The 18904-nt window shown below is 44.5% G+C and overlaps 2 protein-coding genes across 7 annotated transcripts in view; both read right to left on the bottom strand.

Annotated features, from left to right (window-relative positions):
• aftphb (aftiphilin b) overlaps positions 1-8219 on the bottom strand; it is a 51334-nt gene extending 43115 nt beyond the window's left edge. For all 6 annotated transcript variants that reach the window (XM_060933412.1, XM_060933414.1, XM_060933413.1 and 3 more), the window contains exon 1: positions 8062-8219. The gene's annotated coding sequence lies outside the window, so the exon portion shown is untranslated. The remainder of the gene's footprint in view (positions 1-8061) is intronic.
• A 2006-nt stretch (positions 8220-10225) lies between these two features.
• LOC132893762 (uncharacterized) lies at positions 10226-11814 on the bottom strand. Its single transcript, XM_060932892.1, has 2 exons — positions 11731-11814; positions 10226-11532 (listed from the first exon to the last, which is right to left on the bottom strand). Exons 1-2 carry the CDS (start codon positions 11764-11766, stop codon positions 10597-10599), a joined length of 972 nt encoding a protein of 323 aa, XP_060788875.1. The 5' UTR covers positions 11767-11814; the 3' UTR covers positions 10226-10596.
• Between the last annotated feature and the right edge of the window lie 7090 nt (positions 11815-18904).

Here is an 18904-nt window from a genome sequence, read left to right as displayed (position 1 = left end):
ATCACTGCTACTTCATCTTATACTATTAATCTGAGATTACATGGTGTATAAAATGACGTTTGTAGAAATAGTCTTATACGTAAAACAGTTATTCCATGAAATCGAGTCGTACATGAGATGACAGCCGACGAAGCGCATAGCACCGAGTTGACTATAAGCCATGTATGACGAGACTGAGTAGAATAACGGTTTTATTCTATTCATATCACTGGATTTTGAGAGAGAATTTTTATAAATTTTGCAAATTCGATAAATAAAAACTTTATGCAAAACTTCCGACAAAATTTCCGCTTCGAATGTAAAAACCAGCAAAATAACAGTAGCAATTTGTGAAAAATTATATAATAATAATTCTTGGGAAAAAAAAAATACGTTCTTACCATCAAATACTTTTATTCCATTTTGTTTTCGAGTAGTTTTTATTTCGTCCTCGGTTGGTTCAGCAACACGCTCCGCCATTTTATTTTTCTCTACTCATGGCATGAGCCGATATCCTAGTAGTAGAGCAGCCAATCAGAGCATGCGATTGCTCATATCCAGTGAATGTGGATAGAATAAATATAATCAGGTAACAAGTATAAAACATTAGATGCATGTTTAAACTTTGTTATAATTTTCCCCCCGATGATGCCACAGCCAATCATGGGCATCCATGAACTCAAGTATGTGGCAGGAGGTAGATAGCGCAATAGTGTTACGTTGTCCTGTGATGCAGTATGAGCAGCTATTTGAAAAGTAAAAAGTTCTTGCTTTATGTGTCTCAGAGGAAGCACGTTAGCCCAGTTGGTAGCTGTTGTATGATCGTCCGGAGCTGATGTAAACCAAGGCCGAATCCCATTTCACCCCTTGGACCAACCCCTTGGCCCTTCCCCTCCATTTTGCGCGTTCACGTGAAGGGGTAGGGGTATCCCAATCCCAGTTAACGCGGAGGGGTAGGGGAAGGGGTAGGGCTTCTGTACCCCTCCAAACGGAGATTTTCCTGGAGCTGACTCCGAACGAAGGGGTTTGAGTGATTTCCCACAATGCCATGCGGATTTCAGCGAGATTTCATGCGGATTTCAGAAAGATGGCGGTTCCCGCGGCGAAAGATTGTCATAAATGTATTTTCTCCATTATTTACGTGTTTTAAGTTGTTATCCAGAGGAAACACGCCGCTTGATTCGCTTTCGAGCTGAGAATGAGCAGCGATTTCTGAAATCCAAGCTGCTGCTAAAAAGCTTTGGGAGTGAGTATTGTTTTCGGTTGCTTGACTGCATACATTTTGTTCTGTTATTCTCGCTTTTATTGTTTACATGAGTGTTCTGACACCTCATTCTGTCGGATGTGGTGCACGAAGCGCCAAAGATATCCCATTCAGTGGTGTTAGTTAACAAATCACACCCTGCCAGCAGAGATTTCTGGTTCTGCCTCTGGCTCTGACTGTAGCGGCTGGTCGCAGCCAATGACGCATTTGGTCGCGTTTTGCTAACGTAAACGCTGACGGAGGTACACGATGACGTATGCGATCGTTGAAGGGCTATCCCAATACGTAAGGGTTGAATTTCAAGCCCTATCCCTTGTAGCTCAGTTTCAAGGGGAAGGGCCAAGGGGAAGGGGGAGGGGTAGGGGTAGAAATTAGAATTGGGATTGGGCCAAAATTCAGCCCTTCGCTGGAGTGGCAAAGGTCTTAAATAAGCCAGATCAGAGACAGCCCATTTATTATTTACCTGCTGAAATGGCCATCTTACGATAAGACTCGTGAGGAGACTATGCTTCATCAGGTGTCAGATACAGCAGAGGACAAAGTCGTAATACATGTAAATGATGCACGATCATAAGATGAAAATATTTAAACCACCGGGATACGTTTTAGAAAGCTCTTCAAGTCTAGTCCTGATTGGAAATAATATGCTTTCCGCAGATTTCCGTTCACAGTGATGTTTCATTTGGAATTTTAATAAGAATTTGACTGATTTGAGGGATGTTGTTGACAATTACGTACGTCTCTGCCAAAAACCAACCCGCACACGGTTAGAAAGAGGAAACTGATCTCAAGTAAACCAATCCGTCTCTTTGTCTTCACAGATGCTGAAACTCAATCCACAGATCCAACTGACTGGATCTCAAACCAGCCTCTTTTGCTACCACTAAACTTATTTGATTCACAAGTCAAGTGCCAAATCGAGTGTACGGTTATCCTGTCAATACCCAACAATGCAAATGTTAGCATCCCCCATGGCTGCTGGGTAAGAATGGAGAACAAGAACAAGAAGAAGGGTGTGGATCATTATTTGAATGAGGTTGGAGGCAGGTATAGAAGCAAATGAGCAAGCAGCTTATTAAACCTGATTAAGATCACATTTAGAAAGGCAGATGCAAACTTTTGAACAGCTCTTGAGATTTTTCAGCATTAATATCTTAATCTGTAGTATGTGAGCATTTGTGTTGCTTGTGATAACGATGGTACAACCCACTACACTAAATTCATTCATTCATTCATTCATCTCCAGCAAGCACCTTCATCCTCATCAGGCTTGTGGTGGACCTGGAGCCTGTGGGCTGATTTACACCTGTGCAAATTTGACTTCTAATCAAGCGGTGCTTTAAAATCTGCATCAGAGTCTCAGGGATTTTCGTGATCATGTGGCAGCAGAGTAAAGCAAAGCATAAAATCATGCAGATACAGGTCAAGAGCTTTGGTTAATGTTCACATTAAACATCAAAAAGAATGTGATCTCAGTTAGGCCAAGTTTACATTAGACCGTATCTGTCTCGTTTTCTTCGCGGATGCACTGTCCGTTTACATTAAACCGCCTGGAAACGCCGGGAAACGGGAATCCGCCAGGGTCCACGTATTCAATCCAGATCGTGTCTGATCCGGTGCTGTGTAAACATTGAGAATACGCGGATACGCTGTGCTGAGCTCTAGCTGGCGTCGTCATTGGACAACGTCACTGTGACATCCACCTTCCTGATTCGCTGGCGTTGGTCATGTGACGTGACTGCTGAAAAACGGCGTGGACTTCCGCCTTGTATCACCTTTCATTAAAGAGTATAAAAGTATGAAAATACTGCAAATACTGATGCAAATACTGCCCATTGTGTAGTTATGATTGTCTTTAGGCTTGCCATCCTTCCACTTGCAAGTGGTAAGTGATATGCACTGAGATCACACACACAGCGGCTTAGTCCCGAATCACTGCTCGTGCGCTATACTCGCGCGCTCTGTGAGCTGCGCAGGGCCGGAGTGCGCACCCTCCAGAGGGCACTCGCTGTTCAGGGCGGAGTGATTTGGAGCGCAGGATGCCTGCGGAGCCGAGCGTATCCGTGTATTGGTGTTGCTGTGTGCACGCGAATCGTGTATTGGTGTTGCTGTGTGCAGGCTAATCGTTTTAAAAACGTTAATCTGATGATCCGCTGATACGGTCTAATGTAAACCCCACCTTACTTTCATCATGGCATCATCATCGTCGTTGTTGTTCGATGCGTTTGTTGGTTTGCACATGCCAGAAACCACGGATCTCAACTTGCCTGGTGGAGGTGGTCCCTGGTGAAAAACTTCACTTTATTGATGCTATTGTCACATAACTTGTGTTCCTGATAGGTTATGTTGAACATTCAGGAAAAAGCAAACAGATGGCAACATAATATCCTCATCAATCTGTTTGCTTTTTCCTGAATGTTCAACATAACTTTGTGTTCATGACGCGTTATGATAGCATCAATAAAGAATTGTTTTATTTGGAATTGAATGTGTGTGTGTTTTTTTTTTTTTTAAAGATTCTTGTAGATCTTGTCAAGAATATTTAAAAAAAAATCCTTGAAGATCTTGACAAGCATTCTAAAGATCCTTGAAGACCTTGAAAAGAACTTTAAAGATCTGGACAAGAATTCTAAAAGATCCTTGAAGATCTTGGCAAGACGTTAAAAGATCTTTGTAGATCCTCGAAGATCTTGGCAAGAACTTTCAAGAGCTGGACAAGAATTCTAAACATCCTTGAAGACTCTGGTAGATCCTTGAAGATCGTGGCAAGAAAACTGAAGATCCTTGAAGATCTTGGCAAGACATTAAAAGATCTCTGTAGATCCTTGAAGATATTGTCAAGAACTTTAAAGATCTTTGGAGATCACTGAAGATCTTGGCAAGAAGTTAAAAGATCCCTGAAGATCTTGAAAAGAACTTTGAAGATCCTTGAGGATCTTTGTTGAGATCCTCAAAGACCCTCACAAAGGACTTTACAGATCCTTGAAAGATTTTCACCAGGGGTGTTACCATGTGGGGAGTGTGTCCTTGGTGCATGCCAAGTGCCAATGGGGCATTATGCTGTAAATATCAATATAAAATTTGAATGCTGCAGCAGATCTGAATATTTCTGCAAACCACACGCATCAATTTATAGCAACAATTTACCCATCATCTAAAAACCGCTTCCATGAATATGACAGTGAGTTCGGTGTACTTCGGCAACCTTCCCAGTCTTCAGATTTGCCTTTAGCAGAGTGCCTCTGGGATGTGGTTGAAAGGGAGCTGAGCAAATATGTGATAAAACCGCATCGACTTGGAGCAGAATCTCAAAGGCTGTGTGTTCTTATGTATTGTGGAATCCTTAACATCTCATCTCATTATCTCTAGCCGCTTTATCCTATTCTACAGGGTCGCAGGCAAGCTGGAGCCTATCCCGAATGCTTAACATGAAGAAAGAAAACTGTTCCTAGAGTAAAGACCGTGTAACCCAGTATTAGTGTGGTGTTCTTATGAAGAAATTAAAACGTACATTGGATTAGAGTCTGAACAACACGTAGGGTACACAGTAATATTATAAAAAGCAGAGAATGTGAGAATCATTTTAATCCCTACAGGTGTTTAATGATGATGTTGCACCACCTGGTACATTCATACCTACACACACACACACACACACACACACACACACACACACACACACACAGTACTGGGCAAAAATCTTAGGCACATGCAATGAAATGCTGTAGAGCAAAGATGCCTTCAAAAATAATGGAATGAAATGTTTCAACATTAATATATATTAATGTAAACAAGATTTGCCGAGACCTGTGCAAGACATCATAGGACGGAAGTAAAACGTACAGCGGAAATCAAAGTGACCGACCCTGTGTCCAAAACCGCTCAGTGCTCTCTATATAGGGAATTACAATATAGAGGACTATATAGTGAGCTCATTGGTAAAATGAAAAAACTCTTTCGGAAACTAGTCCACCGCACTGGTATTTACGTCACTACTGTTGCACAATTAAAACATGTCGGATCAGTCGGCTGGTGGGTTTTCAAAATAATAAATCCATATCATCCTGAGCGTATTTCCCACATTAATAAATACAAAGTACCTGCATCTTTCAGTTTTTTTTTTTACATCAAGTCTGAATACTTTCTTCTTTGCCACTGCCTTTTATTAAATCAAATTTGAGACTTTTAATTTGATTTTTTTCAGCACAACCGCAATGCATGATGGGACCTATTGCTTTTGTTAGTGACCATCGTGGTACACTAGTTTTCGTGATGCATTATGTGATACTTTGAGTGCACTATATAGGGTGTAAATAATCCTCACTAATGTTTCGAACAGCACTACAAAACGGCGTCCACACTATATAGTGAGCAGGGAGCGATTTCGGAAACAAAAGACGCGCACACCGTCTTTCGAATGCTGACAATCAAGCCAGAAGTTTTGTTTGTTTTGATAGCAATCAGGAAAGTTTGAAAAAAAAAAAAAAAAAAAAGTCAGCAGTAATCATCATTTAAACTTGTTTTTGTACAATATTTCGTTTGGAAGACAGTTTTCAGAATGGCGGCACGGACACCTGGCTGACACTTCTTCACGTTTAGAAGTCTCGTACAAGTCTCGTGAAGATCGCGCGGATAAGCGACGCCTGCCGTGGACCAAACGAACTAAATTCAACACGGCTAAAAACCGAATAGGCTGATAAGTATAACACTTAATTGCAATTAGTTGCCAATACGAGTCATGATATAAGGTTACTAAAACCGAAAACGTAACTGAATAACACGTTAATTAAGAGGTGGCACGGTGGTGTAGTGGTTAGCGCTGTCGCCTCACAGCAAGAAGGTCCGGGTTCGAGCCCCATGGCCGGCGAGGGCCTTTCTGTGCGGAGTTTGCATGTTCTCCCTGTGTCCGCGTGGGTTTCCTCCGGGTGCTCCGGTTTCCCCCACAGTCCAAAGACATGCAGGTTAGGTTAACTGGTGACTCTAAATTGACCGTAGGTGTGAATGTGAGTGTGAATGGTTGTCTGTGTCTATGTGTCAGCCCTGTGATGATCTGGCGACTTGTCCAGGGTGTACCCCGCCTTTTGCCCATAGTCAGCTGGGATAGGCTCCAGCTTGCCTGCGACTAGGGATGTTAACCGATGACCGTTTGACCGGTGGTTGACCGAATCAATGTCAACCAGTTAATTTTTTTTTTTGGTTGTCGGTGAAAAAAAAAAAAAAAATCAATTGTTTTGAAGCTGCCGATTTTGGAGCGGAGAACCTGGAATTCTGTGTTTGTAAACGCTTGGGGCGTGCCATGAAGTGTAAGGACGACAGCTGACAAATCAGAAACACCCAATCAGTCATGTCCCGCCCTCCTGTCCCAGTTAAAGACAGCTGACAAATCAGAAACATCCATTCAGTCATGTCCCGCCCTCCCGCCCCAGTTAAAGACAGCTGACAAATCAGAAACACCCATTCAGTCATGTCCCGCCCTCCCGCTGCCACTCTGTGAAAGAAAAGTGTAGACACAGGCTTTTTAGCTTACAAATTACTATTCTGTTTTTTTTTTTTAAAATTATTATTAGAAGGCACATGGAGTTTAGTCCTGCCTTGGCCAGTGCATTCTGAAAGTATGTTTCGGTCTGTAGCCAACAATGCATGTTATTGCAGATCATATCTCTCCACGCAAACTAAAGCCGCAGATGCCGACTTTTTCACGGCTTTTTCATGGACTGTAACGGCATTTGCTTATGTAGTAATTTTAATACAGAATTTACTCTGATGAAATTATTCAGACACTCCAACGCCCCCCCTAAAAAAAAAAATCGGATCTGCACGAGCCGTGAAAAAGGCGCGCCGTTTGCATCCCTGTTTAAACTTGTAGATTAACTGACTTTAACCGACTAATGAGGCTCAGTGGTCGGTCAAGATTTTTTTTTAGTTTTCGCCATCCCTACCTGCAACCCTGTAGAACAGGATAAAGCGGCTAGAGATAATGAGACGAGATGTTAATTAAGAAATAAAGCAAGTTTAAAAATGACTTCAGCTCTCATTTAATTGTGTTGCAAAACCAATGTTTGGACTCTAAAATGTTTTCGTACCGACTCGATAACGTAGAAGTCATGAAATAGAAATCTATAACTCGTGTTATAGAACGTGTTGGTTCAGCAACAAGTTCCGCCATTTTGTTTTTCTCCACTCACGGTATATGAGCTGATATCCTAGTAGCAGAGTAACCAATCAGAGCACGCGATTGCTCATATCCAGTGAATGTGGTTTTATTTATTTACACACAGTAGGAAGAGTGCATTATGGATATCCTGTATCTCCTCGGGTATTTAATTCGGACCCGAGCCTTCTGTAAGGTCAAATAAGGTTCAGTTACAGAAACACCAGCAGTCTCGGGTGTTTACAAAACACTGACGAAAAGCCTGCACTCGTATTAGGACAAATCCCACCTTCTGAGCCAGGATTGGCTGGCTCCGCCGCCGTTCGTGCGCTTCGATTGGATACCGTTTCCAACTCGCGTGCAGTCTGCTGCAGAGCTCTGAAATGTTAACCAATCCTGACGAGGAGGCGGGTTTTATCGGAATACGGGTGGGGAGGGAAACAGTCAAGTAGCTAATTTGCTAATTCGTCACAATTCCATGAATGTAAAATAGCAACAACTGTTTTAATATCTATTAACACCAAGTTAAACAATTAACTGTCAAGTTAAATAAGTATCATATTAGCTCTCCAGCGAGCTCTCTGTCTAACATTAATGTCACCTGTCAATAATATAAACATGAAAAATGTAAATAGAGAGCTGCAGCTTCACGCGCTGACACTCTTACCTTCATTTAGCTTTGAGACATAATGACGACATTTTCACTAAATTAACAAAATAAGCGCAATAATCCACTTTTTCCCCTGAAAGCAGACCGTAATTAGTCGGTAAAGTTCATTTCTGTCCACCTCTAAAATAGGTCTCTTTTCCCAGCATGCCATAGTACAGCAGGTTTTCGTTGCTAAGGAGGGGGGGGGGGGGGGGGGGGAGAGATACTGATGTTAGCATCGCATATACGTCAACACGTCCGCCATATTGGAAGGGACGAGACACAATGGAGAAATCCTGGTCAAAGCTGATAAATCTTGTAACCTGCTTCATGTTCAATCGGTTTTCAAACGATTTGCTTTGTTATTGACGTCTTACATTATCGTATGTGATGGTAACATAAATATACCTGATATTCAGATTATCCCAATTGCTGAAAACTTCAATTAAAGTATTAGGATGTAGGATACTGTAAGTGTTCAGTTCCACAGAAATAATTAAAGGTGTATTCAGACCAGGATAGTTCGATAGTTCACTTGCTTTGGTCCGAACCAAATGTTTTTTTTATTTTTTCATTTTGATGCGGTTCGCTTTCACACTGTGCATTTTAGTAAGCGGACCAAAATCTGTCAACAAAGCCACGCGCCCTGAGGTCGTTCAGCTATTGGTCAGAGGCGACACGCACACAAAGCGTTAAGTTCAAAAGTAGTCATGGAGGCTTTCCGTGCTGTTATTCTTTTTAATGTCATCAAAGCTATATGTTTTTTCCAGTTTTTACTGTTTCCACAATTGTGCGATTACTATGCTGTTGTACAAGTAATTTATCAACGACGACAACAAAGGGTAAGGCGGCTACGGAGGATAGCGCTGATGAGCGCACATCATGTTGTGACAGTTCTGGCTCTTCACGCAAGTCGCTAGTACCGCCACTTTTTGAAAGAATGTCCCTGATTTTAATGTAGGTCTGACGGAGTTTCTTCACTTTTAGCTGACATTGTTCTGGGGAGCGCGTGAACCCCTTCTCCTTCATTTTCTCACTGAATACAGCAAACACGTCGGCATTTTTGTGTCTTCTCTCCAAAAGCTCAGATATGTGGACATCTGCCCATATATCCACAAGGGTACGCGTTTCTTCCTTGGCCCACATTTGCCCCCTACTCATTTTTTGTACTCTGTAGTCTAGCCTACCACTGGTCTGAATGACTGAATGACTGTTGTAAGGTTCCCTTGACAACCGAAACAGTGTTTGCACTTTGCGGTGGAGTGTCAAGACTGTTTCCCATAATGCTTGACAAACGACGGAAGCTCCCGAGGTACAAAAAAGCAAAACTGTCGGATTAGGTCCAGTTTGCTTTCACACCTCCAAAAGATCCGCACCAGGGTTCCTTTGGTCCGTCCCGAGTCCGACCTTGCAGCTCGGTCTCGGTCCGCTTGTTTGGTCTGGACCAGAGTTCGGTGGTTTGTATTCAGACCAACCCAAAAGGTCCGGACCAAGGGAAATTTGGTTCGTTTGGTCGTTTGGTCCGGACCAAACAACGTAGGTGTGAATACGCCCTAAGATAAGATAAAACCTGCCATGGGGCGGCACGGTGGTGTAGTGGTTAGCGCTGTCGCCTCACAGCAAGAAGGTCCGGGTTCGAGCCCTGTGGCCAGCGAGGGCCTTTCTGTGCGGAGTTTGCATGTTCTCCCTGTGTCCGCGTGGGTTTCCTCTGGGTGCTCCGGTTTCCCCTACAGTCCAAAGACATGCAGGTTAGGTTAACTGGTGACTCTAAATTGACTGTAGGTGTGAATGGTTATCTGTGTCTATGTGTCAGCCCTGTGATGACCTGGCGACTTGTCCAGGGTGTACCCCGCCTTTCGCCCGTAGTCAGCTGGGATAGGCTCCAGCTTGCCTGCGACCCTGTAGAACAAGATAAAGCGGCTAGAGATAATGAGATGAGATGAGAAAACCTGCCATTTCTGAGCAAGTGTTTTACTGACATATATTCATAACTACTACAACACGATTTGAAATACAGTAGCTCGTGTTTGTGTGCAGGTTCTGTGGTTTCCTTCCACCTTCCAAAACCAAGTTGATACATGTTATTGGCAGGTTGTCACACGTCTGATGAAAAAAAAAATAGCTACTTCATCATAAAGTCAGCCTTTTGAACTCAAGAAAATGAAACTCGCAGAGAATGAAATCACAAAGAAGCTTTTATTCTTCTCATTTTGCACAGACATGATCATTTGTGCCCTCGTAATAAATCCAGAAGAGCATCATTCACAAATCACATGCATGATACTGAATTGTTTTTGATTAAAATGATTACAAAACATTACACAGTTGTGATTATTTCTGACTTGATAGAAATTAGATAGAAATATGAAACCATATGTGGTTAAACATGACAATATGAGTATTTTTTGTGCTGTGACATAATGTGTTTCGCAATTTTTTTGCCTGAACTTCATCCACTTCACTGTTTAACTGCCACTTTGAATCGTTCACAATCACATGTCTACCTCCATTTTTATACAGTATCATCGCTCTCTTCTTATTTCTCCTCCACTTTCAGTTCTTTTTCAACTCACTCACAATTCTCTGAGCTTCCAAGAAGCTTTCCTGTCTTTCTTTGCCTTTAGGACCTTTGTTCCTCAAGAGATTTATCTCCGAGCCAAGTTCACAGGCCTCGAGGGCTTCAATAAGCCGTTCACTGGGGATTTTCAGGACCTTACGAGGTTTAGTATTTTTTGGCAAGTGAAAGACTAAACTAACCTGATCCCAGACATAAAACTGATGATAATCTAGACTTTGCACTTCTCCTGAATCAAACTGATACCGGTGGATTTCACAAATGGCTTGTGCTTTCCAGATAATTTTCCCGTCCTGATAATGAACCCACTCACTGGTTTCAAGAAGCGGATGTTTTTCAAAGCGTTCGTTATCCTCAGGACTGTGAATCAGCACAATGTACACAATCTTCTGTTCGTAGGTGACGGTCTCATACATCCTGAGAACCGGCTCTTCTCCTCCACAGTTCTGTTCCTTGTACCAGTGCATCAGATCAGTGAGGGGGAATGTGAAGCGATAATTACCGTATCTGGATTTCTCAGGTTGGAACGAAGGTGATGTGGTGAACTTCTCCAGAAATGGCTGCTGCACATTCAGCTCTGCACATTGATTTCTCATGTAACGTTCCTCTGCTGCTCTTATCTCCTCTTTGTTAATTTTTAAGTCCCACCATGAGAACACACTTTCAGGAGCCATGAACTGCTCTGACTCCAGTATCTTCTTAAATCCTGACTTGTCAGTAACATGAGCTACATCTGAAACCCAGAATTCAACTGGAGTTGGGTAGGGTCGGCGTTCCCTTTTGATGTACCTCTTCATGGGATTCTTAGGGTCCGTTGTTTGTATTAGCTCTCTCAGTCTTCGTATACTTACATGCTGCCTTGAGATGTAGCGCTCATCTATGAGACGTGAATTCCGTCGCTCTTGGATGTTAATCTACAAATATATGCAAATCTCACTGAAAAATAGCTTATGTACACAATCTTTTTCACATGAGGTCTTTAGAATGATGATGAAGATCTCAGTATATATAGTTAATACATTATTCATATGGTATATAGCATGGTTACAATTATAGTATATAAAGTATACTGTTATAGTATATAAAAGTTATATTGGTTTTTAGTGTCATACCTTTATTTCAGGTTGCTGTATATTCACATTTGCCATTTTTCAGAGAGTGGATCAGACAGCCAAGTGAAGTAACTAATGACTGTGATCCTACCAGCGCCGCCTTTATATCGTGTACTCAATCCCCTCCCACGTCTCCCAGACATTCTGTGGAAATATAAACTTAAGGGCTGTGTTGAGGTGGAGCTTGTGGTCTGACACATTAAGAGAAAGGAAATAGTGTATGCACAGAGAGAGGGAGAATGTCCTTATAGTTTCTCTGACTATATTTTCCATTTCTCCCATTTGTTTAAGAACAAGTTTTCTTTCAATCTTAGTGATAATGCTAATTTCTTCCTTTCTTGGATAATATTTAAAGACTTATTTAGCAGCTGCAAGGAGAATCTTAACCAAGTATCGATCCCTCTTTAATATTCCTGGTGTAAAGTAGCTCAGATATTTAACAGTTATTCTATGAAATCAAGTCGTACATGAGCTAATAGTTAATGAGGCATGTAGCACCATGTATGATGAGATTGAGCGGAATAATTGTTTTATTCTATCCACATTTGCTGGATTTTGAGAAACAGAGCATTTTTATTTTTACTTTTTTGCAAATTCAATAAGAACTTTATACAAAATATCTAACAAAATTTTCGCTGAGAATGGAAACAAACCGGTGAAGTGACAGTAACTATTTGTGAAAAGTGCTATAATAATAATTCTTGAAACAAAAGATACATTCTTACCATGAAATACTTTTATTCCATATTTTGTTGCTTTTTTGGATTTTATTTAAAAAAATAAAATCAAACAGTCAACACAGCAGCTATGTGTTGCTGTGTGGACTGAAACAATGTGGACTTAAATGTCTAAGTCCACAAAGCAACATGTAGCTGCTGTGTTGACTGATTTTATTTTTTAGGTGGAAAAATGACCAAAAATCATCTTGATGATGGTGGGAAATTAATAAATGAGTTTATCAGGAACGCCATATGAGTGTCAGGTCAAGTCTGGACTGACTGATTTAGCATGGACATTTAGACAGACAATAATAATAATCCTATTACTATTATGACTTAGTTGTACCACTGCATGCCTATAAGATGTGTAGCAGCAGCTGTAGTAGTAATAATAAATAGGGGCATTAGGAATAACAGTAGGGGCAGTAGTAATAAAGCTCGTAATAGTAGTAGTTATAACAATAAAAGGAAAAACAAAAGGGCAAAAAAAAAATTGTGTCATTTGTGTTCTTTCAAAGAGAGAAACCAATATCGAGAGAGAGAGCTGAGCAACCCAGTTCTGTGTGTGTGTTAGAGAGCAAAAATACAATTGTTGCAGCAAGAAACTGCATTGAGTAAATTGACAAGGCACACTTGTTAAGTGAAAAGCATTCCAGGTGACTACCTCATGAAGCTGGTCATACCAGTTATGCCAACAGTGTTAAGGGTGGCAAGATGTGGTGAGTTAGGATCCAATAGCAGAACACAAACCAGAAAATCCAATGCATAAAAAATGATTTAATTAAAGTCCAAAAAGAGTCAACGAACAAAAATAGCAAAAATAATCCAGACAACAATGAGGTAGACAAAGACAAAGTGCTAATATGAAAAAACATGAAAAATAGTTCTGACAAAAACTGGACACAAAAAACGTAGTGCAAAAAACAAAGGACTGGAAACCCGAGGTTTAAGCTGTGATACATGAAAGGTGGGGTGAACACGTCGCATGGTGAGTGGTAATGCCAGTCTAATGGAACATGGGTTGATTACCTTCTTGATGAGGAAGGGTCCAAGGAACCTGGGTGCCAGCTTGTGAGAGACGGCCCTAAGTGGCAGGTGGCGTGCGGAGAGCATAACTCGTTGACCCACTCGGTAGGTGGGTGCCTTGGAGCGACGTTTGTTGGCCTGCTTCTTGGATGCGAGTGCAGAGCGAATGAGTCTTCTCCAGGCCAATGCCCACGTTCTCCTGCAGTGGTGTATAAAGGCCTGGGCTGATGGTATGGTGACCTCCTCCTCCTGGCTGTGGAACAGTGGTGGTTGGTACCCTAGTGAGCACTGGAATGGAGAGAGACCTGTGGCAGAGGAAGGGAGAGTGTTATGTGCGTATTCAATCCAAGGTAGGCACTTGGTCCAAGAACTGGCATCCCTGGACGCCATGCACCTGAGTGCAACCTCCAAAGCCTGGTTAGCCCATTCTGCCTGGCTGTTGGTCTGTGGGTGGAAGCCTGAGGAGAGACTACAGGTGGCCCCAATGAGTTTGCAGAAGGCTCTCCAGAACTGTGCAGTGAACTGAGGACCCTGGTCAGAAACTATATCAGTGGGCAGACCAAGTAGGCGGAAAACATAGTGGATGAGTAGTTCTGCGGTCTCTTTGGCTGAGGGGAGCTTGGGCAGAGGAATGAAATGTACAGTCTTAGAAAAACAGTCAATGACAGTGAGGATGCATGTATTGCCACCTGAGTTGGGGAGTCTTGTGATGAAGTCCAGGGTGATGTGAGACCAAGGTCGATGCGGAGTAGGAAGGGGTCTTAGTAAGCCGGCAGGGGGTTGATTGGCTGTCTTGTTCCGGGATCATGTGTCACAGGCTGCCATGAACTCCTGGACATCCTCCTTGATGGATGGCCACCAAAAGCACTGCTGGATGAGAGCCAGGGTTCGGGAGGCTCCCGGATGACAGGCCAGCTTGGAACCATGACCCTACTGCAGCACCTGAGTTCGCACATGAGAGGGAACAACCAGATGGTTATGAGGAATATTGTTGGAGTTACCTTCACCAGGGTCCTGCTCCAGGGCCTTCTGCACGAGTGTCTCAACTTCCAGACTAGCGGCTCCCACCAGGCAGCATGGAGAAAGGATGGTCTCGGGTGGCTTGGACTCCTCTTGGTGGGAAGAGAACATCCTGGACAGGGCATTGGGTTTGCCGTTCTTGGAGCCTGGGCGGTAGGAGAGCATGAAGTTGAATCGGGAGAAGAAGAGAGACCAACAGGCTTGACGAGAGTTGAGACGTTTGGCAGACTTGAGGTACTCCAGGTTTTTATGGTCGGTCCAGCCTAGGAACGGGAGGTCAGACCCCTCGAGCCAGTGCCTCCACTCCTCCAAGGCTAATTTCGTGGCCAGTAGTTCTCGGTCGCCGATGTCGTAGTTTCGTTTGATTGAGGATAGCTGGCGGGAGAAGGAGCATGGGTGGACCTTGTTGTCGTTGGCCCTCTGGGATAGGACAGCTCCGACCCCTGACTCAGAGGCATCGACCTCGACGATAAACTGCTTGGTACATTCGGGTACAGTGAGAATGGGTGCTGTGGTAAACCTGTGCTTGAGACTAGAAAAGGCTTTCACTGCTTCCTCCCCCCACTTGAACTTGGTCTTGGTCAAGGTCAGGGCTCAGAGAGGTCCGGCCACTGTGCTGAAGTTGCAGATGAAACGCCTGTAAAAGTTGGCGAACACCAGGAAGTGCTGGAGCTCTCGTCTCGAAGATGGGGTGGGCTAGTCAGCGACTGCCTCCAGCTTGAGGGGGTCCACCTGGATCTTGGCTGGTGAAATGATGAACCCCAGGAACAAGACAGAGCCTTGGTGGAACTCACTCTTCTCTGCCTTAACGAACAGCTTATTCTCCAGCAGGCGTTGAAGAACCTGCTGGACGTGACCCTGATGTTCCTCCAGGGAGCGAGAGAAAATCAAGATATTGTCCAGGTAAACAAAGACAAAGATGTTAAGAAAGTCCCTCAAGACATCATTAACCAATGCCTGGAATACCGCAGGCACATTAGTCAGTCCGAAAGGGACTATGAGGTACTCATAGTGGCCTGTGGTGGTGTTGAAGGCTGTCTTCCACTCGTCCCCTTCGGTCAGCAGGGGACAGGTTCCGAGCATTGCCCACCAGGGCCCCTTGATTCACTGGTGGACTCGTCCTTTTAGTGGGCAGGCTCGGCAGATGTGTCCCTGCTGACTGCAGTAGAAACAAGCCCCTGTGCTCCATCGGTGCAGTCATTCCTCTGCTGAAACCCATACCCGATCTACCTGCATGGGTTCGATTGACGAGGCGAGTGGTGGAGAGGGGTTGGAGTTGCGGCAGCTCCTTTCTCTCCTGCGTTGTTGGACCCGTGCATCAATACAATCGGCAAGGTCTATCAGGCTGGAGAGGTCCGATGGCAGTTCCCGCAAGACGAGCTCATCCTTGATGGCATCGGATAAGCCATGTAGGAATGCGTCGACCAGGGCACTTTCGTTCCAACCACATGATGCTGCCAATGTCTGGAACTCGATGGCATAATCCGAGGTAGATCAGGACCCCTGCCGCAGCTCCATGAGCTCTCTTGCCGCCTCCCGGCTGGACAGAGAACAGTCGAATGTTCACCTTATTTCCTCAGAGAATTCCTTGAAGCTGGAACAACAGGGCGCGTCGGTGTCCCAGACCACCATCCCCCATTCCCTGGCCTTGCCGGTGAGGAGCGTGATGGTATAGGCTATCCGGGAGTATTCTGTGGGGAAAGCCAGAGGTTGAAGCTCCAAGATCAGCGAACACTGACAAAAAAGATCTGCAGGTACCTGGTTCTCCACTGTAGGGCTGAGGCGAAGGGAGTCTTGGTTTGTAGAGAGCAGCGGTGGCAGGAGGTATAGAAAGAGATGGCTGGGCAGGAGTAGGCATGGCTTGGGAGTGCTGGAGTTGTGTGGCTAAGAGGTTGAGTGAGTCAGACAGGGTGGCCAGGTTCTGAGTGATCTGCCTGAGTTCCTGTTGGTGGTTGTTGTCCAGAACATACTGTTAAGGGTGGTGAGATGTGGAGAGTTAGGATCCAATAGCAGAACACTCATCTCATCTCATTATCTCTGGCCGCTTTATCCTGTTCTACAGGGTTGCAGGCAAGCTGGAGCCTATGACTATGACTATGACTATGGGTGAAAGGCGGGGTACACCCTGGACAAGTCGCCAGGTCATCACAGGGCTGACACATAGACACAGACATCCATTCACACTCACATTCACACCTACGGTCAATTTAGAGTCACCAGTTAACCTAACCTGCATGTCTTTGGACTGTGGGGGAAACCGGAGCACCCAGAGGAAACCCACACGGACACAGGGAGAACATGCAAACTCCGCACAGAAAGGCCCTTGCCGGCCGCGGGGCTCGAACCCGGACCTTCTTGCTGTTGAGAAACAGATAAGACATTCTGGCAAAGTCCCCTTCTGAGAACGGCCTATTTATACACAGCAGAGCAGACCAGGAAGTGAATGCCAGCAAGATGGAACTCCTGTCCTGGACCTGGATTGCGCTGAACTGGGAGATAGTAAATCTCCAGAGTGGAAGTCTGGGGCGGATCATGACAAATAGTGTATAAAGCTGGCAAGGTAAACAATGGCTACTGTGAAGAATCTAAAATGTGAACCGTTTCATTCAACACGTTTTTTTAAATTAATTAAAAAAAAAAACATGGCTGTCTACATTTCCTCATTCCCTGAGCTACAAGAGTGTGACACTGGTGCCAAAACCTGGGATTGAAGAGAAAACACCATCATGGATTGAGTCCGCACCAGTCACCATGATCCTCCAGATCACTGTCAGCAACCACCAAGCTCAACATCAGGCCCTCGTCATGCTGTGCGCAGAGTATTAGTAGCGCTTCTGGGCTCTGCTCCAAATTGAGAAGACTGCAGTGACTATGGCCTGCCCGAGACCCAAGGTCAGAAATGGGGTGAGGCAGTTCCTGGAGCTGACTGGCTATTACAGAAGGTTTGTACCTAATTTTTCAGGCACCACCAGCCTGCTGACTGACCTCACTAAAAAGGGGGCACCAGATCCAGTCCAGTGGATGGAGCCATGGGAATGGGCTTTCCCCCAAATTAAAACAGTTTTGTATGGGGGCTCGCTGTGGCATTTTCCTGACATTTCTCTCCCTTTTGTCTTGCAGACTGATGCATTGGACAGAGGGCTGGGGGCCGTTTTGTCACATGTGGTGGAGGGGGAAGAGCACGCCATGCTGTACATCAACCACAAGCTCTCAGAGCAAGAGAAAGCACAACACAATAGAGAAAGAGTGCTTCACCATCAAAACAGGTGGTCCTCACTCTCCGATACTACCTGCTGGGAGGCCCCTTCACTATCTGTTCTGACCATGCCCCACTCCAGTGGCTCCACTGGATGAGGGATGCCAACAAACGGATCACTTGTTGGTATCTGGCTCTTCAGCTCTTCAAGTTCAAGAAGGTCCAGAGGCTGGAGGCACAGATATTGGTGGCAAATTATCTCTTATGTCAGAAGGATGGGGGGAGTCAGCTGCAGGCCAGATGGCTCCCTGGCCTGAGTTGGGTGGTGGGGGTATGTGGCCCCCCAACACACCCCAGCGGGGGCGTGATCAAGCATCAGCTGTGAGTGGCAAGGAGTGAGGTAGAACCAGCAGGTAACACGTGATGAGATTCATCTGTGTTTGTGCTTGATTACTGGCAATTTATTTGTACATCTCTCTTTCAGAGAGAGCAGCCAGTAACAAGGGTGCAGCACAGTGGTGTAGTGGTTAGCACTGTTGCCTCACAGCAAGAAGGTTCTGGGTTCGAGCTCAGTCACCGACGGGGGCCTTTCTGTGTGGAGTTTGTATGTTCTCCCCATGTCTGCGTGGGTTTCCTCTGGGTGCTCGAGTTTCCCCCACAGTCCAAAGACATGTGGATTAGGTTGACTGGCTACTCTAAATTGCCCAAAAAGTGTGTGTGTGTACCTACCACCCGACGAGGGTTTGGGTCCCTCTGGTGTGCTATAATCACCCAAGAGAATTCAGGGAAGTGTGTGTTTCTAAAGTGCAGAAGGCAGAAATAACATCATTGAAAAGTAGACTTAAATAAAGTACACTTTAAACCCTCACACCTGTCTCCCATTTCTTCATTCCCTGAGCTGTAGGTGTGCTCCAGCAAGAAAATCCACTAATTAACTTTTGACGAGATAAACCTCCATCCATCCATCCATTATCTGTAGCCACTTATCCTGTTCTACAGGGTCGCAGGCAAGCTGGAGCCTATCCCAGCTGACTATGGGTGAGAGGCGGGGTACACCCTGGACAAGTTGCCAGATCATCACAGGGCTAACACATAGAGACAAACAACCATGACGAGATAAACCTGTTAATTGAAAAGCATTCCAGGTGACTAGCTCATGAAGCTGGTTAAGATAACGCCAACAATGTGCAAAGAGTCATCAAGGTAAAGAAGA

The sequence above is a fragment of the Neoarius graeffei genome, chromosome 11, assembly GCF_027579695.1.
Source record: "Neoarius graeffei isolate fNeoGra1 chromosome 11, fNeoGra1.pri, whole genome shotgun sequence".
In the NCBI taxonomy this organism is placed as follows: Eukaryota; Metazoa; Chordata; class Actinopteri; order Siluriformes; family Ariidae; genus Neoarius; species Neoarius graeffei.
The sequence above is the reverse complement of the archived record's forward strand: the minus strand, read 5'-3'. Positions and strand labels throughout refer to the sequence as shown.